This window comes from Lepisma saccharinum, chromosome 6, assembly GCF_977018435.1.
Source record: "Lepisma saccharinum chromosome 6, izLepSacc3.1, whole genome shotgun sequence".
In the NCBI taxonomy this organism is placed as follows: Eukaryota; Metazoa; Arthropoda; class Insecta; order Zygentoma; family Lepismatidae; genus Lepisma; species Lepisma saccharinum.
The window spans coordinates 18,042,393-18,050,536 of NC_139234.1; the positions used below are offsets into that span (position 1 = coordinate 18,042,393).

General features: G+C 36.9%; 1 protein-coding gene across 1 annotated transcript; it reads right to left on the reverse strand.

The window, feature by feature from the left end:
- Nucleotides 1-3,763: 3,763 nt before the first annotated feature.
- On the reverse strand, nt 3,764-7,843 carry LOC145989260 (uncharacterized). The gene is made up of 2 exons (XM_083124585.1): nt 7,685-7,843; nt 3,764-5,002 (listed from the first exon to the last, which is right to left on the reverse strand). The coding sequence occupies exon 2, from the start codon at nt 4,658-4,660 to the stop codon at nt 3,872-3,874; it is 789 nt and encodes a 262-aa protein (XP_082980711.1). The 5' UTR covers nt 4,661-5,002; nt 7,685-7,843; the 3' UTR covers nt 3,764-3,871.
- Nucleotides 7,844-8,144: the final 301 nt, after the last annotated feature.

Here is an 8,144-nt window from a genome sequence, read left to right on the forward strand (position 1 = left end):
TTTGCTAGTAATCGTTTGCATTGTCTCTTTGACACAGTTTTCTTTTACCAGGCCTGGTATGTCATGACTTTTCCTCACGTTCGAAACGTCTGTTACGTATACCTATTTATTATGTGTGCCCTAGTTTAATTTGTGTTTATACACTAAATGAACAAGTATTATAATGTCGAAATCCATATTAACAAATAGATGCTGCGTTTTGTTTTCTGCAGGAGTCCAGAGTCGTTAGGTTAATTGATCAATCCTTGGCTACGTAGTCCAATGCACGCATTTCATACCAGACCAATAGTTACGTCATTGCCCACGGTTTTGTATGTGCCCTGCTTCATTATCTAACATGATTGATTGATTCGTTGATTTGGTTATATTACTTCGCCTTTCGGCAACTTTTGGTTAATCGCGAAGTTGAAGATGAGTGATGATATTAATGAAGGGACACTCACAAAGAACACGCATGTAGAGGCCGAGATTCGAACCCGGGACCCCTGGCGTCGTGGCACGCTGTGCAATGCACTGCTTCACGGAGTCGGCTTATCTGCTGACCAGAACATAATAATAGTGCAGAGCACATACAAGTTTAAGGTTTTTTTTTTTTAGTTAATGCTTTCAATCGAAAATTTTCATTTTCTCTACAATTTCGGGAGGGGTTCAGCTCTTCTCTCCGCACGTCAGTGCTTGTGAGAAACACCGGGTATCGAACCCGGGACTCCTTCATTACAAGGCGACGACGATACCATTACGCCATCCTGGAGGCCCTCTTCAATGTCATTTCATTTGAAATGTCTTGCAAGTACGTGGTGAAAGTAAAAACGTGGCTTGAAACTATCGCCCTGGCCTCTTCATTTCACAGATAATCATATACCCTGACCATGCTATATCTGGAGCAAGACCGCTCATAGCGGCAGAGAAGGAGAGGATAGAGTGGGCAGAGCGAAGCAGTACACGCTGCTGGGAAGGCTGGTAACTGCAGTCGCTTCCCCCTCCACGTAATCTCGTTCCTCTGAAGGGTTCATTGGTGGAGCCGTCTCGCGTCACTACTTGTGCAGAGACTTGTTTTCGATCACCTGTTCCAGAGACAGCTGGGACAGAGTGTAGGTAGCTGCATTAGCTCAATTATTGATTCTGTTAACAAAGATAATGCCAGTTCAATAATCACCTTGAGAGGAAACGACATACCGGTAACAAATTAACGGGAATGCACGATGAAGACTGTTAAATACCATTTGCCGTCTTTATCATCATCAACAACATGCAATGAAAATCATTACCGTGAAGGTGAAAGTATGTATGTCAAGGTCTTCGAATCCAAGGTATAATAATTTTAATAGATACTTGTACCGTTCTACACGCTAAATAATATGATGTGTGGTTGCACGAATATGTTGCAATGATAAAGGTGAACCCCGTCAATGTTGCTCTTAAACATGTAATTAATGAAGCTTCTGCTGGTGAAGGCAAGTATTTCCAATGTAAAATGTTTGGAAGTAACTAGTCACTTGTAACACAGTTACAAGTAACAGTTACTTTTTGAGGAATTCTAGAAGCCTAAGTAGCTGTAACTGTAAGAGTTACTGTTTCGTAATAGAAATATGTTGTCAACAGTTACTGTTAATTTACAACACTTACATTATTAACTTGAAAATTTGGAAAATAACGAAATTTAACAGATCTGTTTCCGACTATATGTCTTCTCTGGATACTAAGGTGAAAATATTTTTTTGGGGTCGTCTAATGAAAGTAAGCTAGGATTCATTGCATGCGAAATTTCGAACATACACGCTTTATTGCAGTTCGTCATTTCTACGTGGATGCGAAGACTTCAGTGATTTAAGTAGATTGCTACATGATTTGGAATGTGTTATTCCATCTAGAAGGAAGTAATTGTTTAATAAGAGAAAGTGTTTAAGGTATATATGTAAGCAGTAGCGTACGCAGGATTTCATCAAGGGGGGGGTGTTATTTCGAAAACTTTCTACAAATTCACATTTCCATTGTTTTATTATACTTTAATTAATTAATAATAATAATAATAAATTAATTAATAATTCTTAGAATTAATTAATTAATTAGTTTAATTACTACTAATAATTACTACTAATGCAGCTGCTATTTATGAAAGAAATAGAACAAAATTACATTTCTTTTGTTTCTTTGTTACAAAATAATTGTCTAGCCAACGGTTATTTGTATATGATAAGTGAGACATTTTAAGTGTGAAGAAAATCCATAAAAACAAGCAAATATATTAAATTTATTGAAATAATCGAAATATGAAATTCATTCAAGAAGCCGCGGTGGTCTAGTCTGACAACGTCGTGGGAGATCCAGGTTCAATTCCCGGAATTGGTTGGAATTTATCCAGCCTTGTCTCCGCACCCAGTCTTATATCAATGGGTACCTGAGAGCAACCCTGGGGGATGAAGGCTGCCGGAGCATGGTGCTGATCACATCGCCTGCAAAATAGTTCGAGATCGAGAATCTTTGGGGCCCACCACACCACTACGTGTGCCTTCATGGCACGGTGCTATATGCACGGGGGAATTTACATTACCTTTACCTATGGAACTCGCCCAGGATAATGATGAAGCGCGAGAATACATGTTGCTAAATTCCACTGAGTCTATGTTTTCGTTGAATAGTAAGTTTATAGACATTCCAACACATTTATCACTTCTAGGTGATTCACAAAGCACTTCTTCAACATTATTTTATGATGTGGATGTACACACAGCATCACTTGAGAGTTCACAAGGGGATGTAAAATCAGTACCGAGAAGAACGTTTGCAATAAGTTCGGCACCCTGCGACGAAGCAAGGAATTTTCACAATTCTCGCGAGAGTCACTGCGCGACTTTTTGCAAAAAAAAATTGCAAAATTGAACTTTGCGGCCGCTTAGATTGTGTTTGGAATGTTAAGTTTTTCTTCATGCTGCATGGGAATAATAATTCAAATTATTATTATTATTATTATTATTATTATTATTACTGTCGCAGATCTTTGACTGTGATAAATTAGCCATTTTTAATTTTTTCTACAGCATTTTCCATAATATTTCAAAAGCTCAAGGGGGGGTTAAACCCGGTAACACCCCCCCTTCCGTACGCCACTGTATGTAAGAGAGATAAAATGAAATGAATGATCAAAGCATCTCTGTCATTTCCAGCACGTAAGACACCTTGATATTCGATATTCATTTTTTTTAAAAAATATAACGATATAACACAATTAATATTCAAGAAAATGAAATAAACAAGGTTATCAAACAAAACAGACCAGTGTCTGCATGTCAGAACTTTGTAAAATATTGTATGTATTGTGTAAATTTTTAATGTTAAGATTTCGAAATATTTTTTTGAATTACCATGTCAATAATGTCATTTCTACTTAAAGACCCCCTCAATGATTTCTACCCATTTATATGCAAAGTGAAACACTTACGGACTGAGATAGATTATTGCTAGAATTAACTCTTCCTTGAAACTCTATCACTAACATTTATCATTTCTATGAAACGTTAAAAAGTAATTAAATGTTGAAAATATGAATAAAAATTAATAAAGTTCGGCAAAATTTGTTGTAAGTCTACTTTATACTCAAACAGACCAATTTGTTTTTGTAAAGTTGAATTCCAACCTCTGTACTACCTGTATGTGCCTCCACATGGAATTGAACCAGATTTCCCTTAATTACAAGACAACACCCTCGGGAAGACTCCAAAATTTCATACAAATCAAGTATTTTTAAGTGATACACACATTTTTTTTCTGCTGAATTTATGAGTTGCAAAGAATCGGTACATCTTCCTTTTAAGATCATAATAATATGTAAACATAATTTCCCCAATAAGTCAGTGTAGTAGCAATAATTAAATTAGTCATTAATTAAAAAGATTTTTCTGAATCCGTCAATTGTGTCGCATGATGAAACGGTTAGGTTCACTTTACGATCCTTAATTTCATCTTTCGTTATATCCTCAGTCATTTCCACATGCACAGGAACGCCGTTGATTGTGCACTCCGGAGTGTCACGTACATCCTCTTCCTTGACTTTGTGTGAAAATGGCAACGACATGAATGGTCCGTGGAAGATCCCTGGGAGGTGATGGTCGACTCCTGGCGAAGGTGGCGTCGTCATTGGTCCTTCCACTGGGCACGTTATCTTCATCCCGGTGCCTTCTATCTTATCCTCTTCGCAGTGTTCAACAACCAGCTTGACGATCCTGCAAGGGTCATCGATCTTTCCCAGCAGGATATCTTCCAGATCGACCTCGAACCCTGTGTTGATGGTCACTTCTATCGGTTCAGGCTTGGGAACCTCGATGAAGCTGCAATCTTTCTCAGGTTTCCCTATTCTCTTCTTCAGTTCGGAGAGGAGGGTTTTCCTTCTCACGTCCTCGTCCGTGTCTATGTCCAGTTCCGATTGGGGTACGGGTTGCGAGGACTCTTTCTGGACTTTCCTCAGAAGCTGCTTTTCCTTCACGTATCGGATTTCGTCTTTGCATTTCTTGAACCTGTGTTCGGGATCTGCCGGGCCTTCCCTAACTTCTGGACACTTTGGTTTTTCTTCTTCTTTAGCTTCTTCCGGTACTTCCGGTTCTTTCGGTTTTTCATAACATATATATCTTATTTCAGCTTTCGGTCTGGCTACTTGCTTCTCCATTGTTATAGTGAATACTTTGGTCACTTTCTAGGCTGTGTACTAAAGTTATTATAGAGTAAAGACTTTACAAAGCTATCCTATGAGGCAACCACACGTGAACTAGATCCAACGCAGCTTCTCCTTGATTCTAGCGCAGCAATGGCCCTGTTTCTCACAAACAAAATATTCCGTTTGGCGGCGAAGAAATAAAGACAGGCATCTACAACCACATTGCACGTGACGTTTGGGAAAAGAATGTTACAAATAACACAGTTGTGATTTTCCTTCCCGAATGGTCATCTTTCCCTTCTAAGATGAACTTTCCTGTCGCACGTGGAAGTTCCAGAAGATCTTATTTAGCATCTGAAAGGTAGAACAGAGACGTTTATCCAAACAATAGTTCTCAATGAAATTACATACTCTAACATAAACATACTTGATTAACAATTTATTGGAATCAGAACTTTCTCGGTAGGATTGCAAACTAAACGGATGCAATTTCTTAAGAATTTGGAATATCATACAGGTTTTTTTTGAAAGGATAGGAATTTTCGAAAACAACTTTAATGAGGAAGACCAAACAACGGTTTAGTGCTGTCGAAACACGTAGGTTTCAGTCAGATAACTTGTTTGGTAGTTTAATAGAGCTTCATGCAGCTCTTTTTTTGGTAAATGCAGTCGAACATTTTGATCACCCTACCTCAAAACATATTTAAAAAGGAATCCGCATTTGTATTGTTGTTATTTAGCATCGCTCTTCTGTCAATTTAGCTGATCGCTGATGAGTGATAATTAGATGAAATTGAAGTGACATCCATGCCCAATCTAAGATTTAACCAAGAATCAGAAAAATGTTAATAGTATTACAAAGAGATATAATAATCACTGGATCATACAAGCAGGTATAGTACAGATAAGGAAAAACTTAACGTCTTCCGTAACATAACAATTCACCGGAAATTTCGACATGAGAACGCTAACAAAATGAACAATGCGGTGCTGTTAAGAGGTTCTCACACGAGAACAAAGCAAACTGCACGGTTGCACAATGATATGTATTGCTGAGCATTAGTTAGGGCATTTTATAGAATGAAAAACAAGGCACGTTTTCCTTATTGGGCATTGTCAGTTGATTACAAAGTGCAAAATTTAGGCAAAGGGGAGGGGATAACAACATATTTCTACATCTTTAGCAAATGAAATTTACTTGTTTGAAACATTTACAATTTACAAATCAGAAAATTGTAACTTTTGTAACCCTACACGTAAAAAATGAACTACTTACACAGGGTGGTATGTAGGGGTTGTAGGCAGACACACCAACTTAAGATAAATTTGGGGGGCAAGGTAAATTTTGGGGGGCAAAATCGGCATAAACAATACTTTACATATGTAAATATACATAAAATGTGTCCTTCTACGTGAATTTTTAGGTGCCCTTACCCCCCCGCCCTTCAAAGTCGGCGCCTATAGTTGTAGGGAATTCCGCTTTGAACATTTGAATACCGCCTCTCCTCCGCTCCTGTACTGGTTGTAAACATTTTGTTTGGCTATGATTGAAGGAGAAAAAAATACTACCGATGAAGTAGATTAAGTTAATTTTACACCAGTCTTCATTCTTATAAATCATTTCCTTTTCATGTTTTTTGAGGACCACATACAGTAGAAAATTGTGTAGTATTTTTTTTCCTGTCCTTTCATTGTGAACATTACATTTTCCATGAGCTGGACATGGAGGGGCTGGACACTCCCAAGTCAACATATCCGCCCCCTTTCTAGTCTAGCAAACAAAAAAAAAATGTTATTTTATCAAAATACACATTTTGTATGGTATGATTCCAGCATCGCGATTAACCCAGGAGGCAGGAAAATGATGTCAAATAACCGAAATGAAAAGAAAGAATGTATAATTTGCGGTAAATTAAATGCGACTGCTCCAGAAAATTGCACATAGTAATGAGAAGTCAGTACGTACTCATTTCTCAACTTCGTGAGCACGTACTCGATTCCGTATGAGAACTGCTTACACAAGGAGCACTTCCTCAGCGAGTACCTACTCCAGTTGTGATCATGTGTTCATATTTTGATACGAATGATAAAGACCTAGTTCTTACAAATTTGGTAAGTACCTATATACGCACATACGTACGATAGTGTGCGTATGTCCTATATCTCCAGGTCATTAAGAACGTGCTGATGAACACCTCCTCATTAAAACTAAATCAACCATGTTTCGAAACCATTGTATACAGAGTATTTATTTCATATGGGTAGACTCAATTGACTTCAAAAGACTGTATTTTGCTTACTACATGTAGCATATACTACCTCACTGAGTTCAGCCATATGATGGGAATGAATGAAGCTCTTAAGGAACGAAACACAGACACCAACAGTTTATGTAGATTCGAACACGAGGACACTTGAATGCAGTACTTGGCACTAACAAATAAAATACAGTAATTCTGTAAAATTTCTGACAGCCTAGTAATGCTATTTCATTGTTATGCAGAAGTTGCGGGTACATTTTACTTTGTACTCTGAAGTGGAATGTTAGCCGGGGGGATGTTTGGTTGAGCCTTGGAGTTAGCTCCTATGGTTTAACATTATTGCAATGAAACAGCTGGAGGATGCATTGTGAAAATTTTGCTAGCTGAGGGGATACCATTCCCCCGCATCCGCATTCACTTCGAGCACTGTGTCTGGGGCAAATAGTTTGATTTGATCACAAAGTTTTGAAAACTGTTATTTAGCCCGAGTACATTAATTGAAATTTTATTCCAATTTTTTTCAGCACCTTCACTACAGAAGGAAAAATAAATCTGTATAATATTTTACATTCATATGAATTTAAAAATACAATTATCAGGTTATTAAAAAATACAACGGTGGTATGGCTGTCCAAATATATAAACAAGTATATAAACAAGCTTTATACTAAAATATAAAATTACTAAAAATAATTATACATTTATAACCACCATTATACTACAACCAATACATTTAAAAATTTGTACACAATAATATTTTCATACGTAAACTTACCTGAGTAGCCTAAACATGATGTTCGATTCTTTGCAATATTTCATTTAACCCGAATATTATTCATATTTTAGTTTTAAATTTAATAGTAAAATTTGCTGCTAAAGCAGACATACTTTCGAAATGTAAAATCAAGTTTAATTTATTGAGGTTCGTTCAGATCCTACATAGTTCATCCATTAGTTCACACAGACATCACACTGTGCCACGGTTACGTCATCAATAATGTTGCTTTGAATTATGTTCATTCTATCAGCTAACATTTTTATCTTAAGTTCTATGGAAATTGAATTAATAACACAAGAAGTTACGTGTAATCGTGGTTCATATCGACATAGAGCACGAGTTATTAACATGAATACATTTTATCTAAATAACTGTAAATATATTCCCTTAATAATAATAATAATAATAATAATAAAGTACACAGATTCTTAATGACAATGAAAAATGTGAAATCCAT

Coding starts and splice junctions, on each gene's coding strand:
- LOC145989260 (XM_083124585.1), bottom strand. CDS start 4,660: ATGGAGAAGCAAGTAGCCAGACCGAAAGCTGAAATAAGATATATATGT.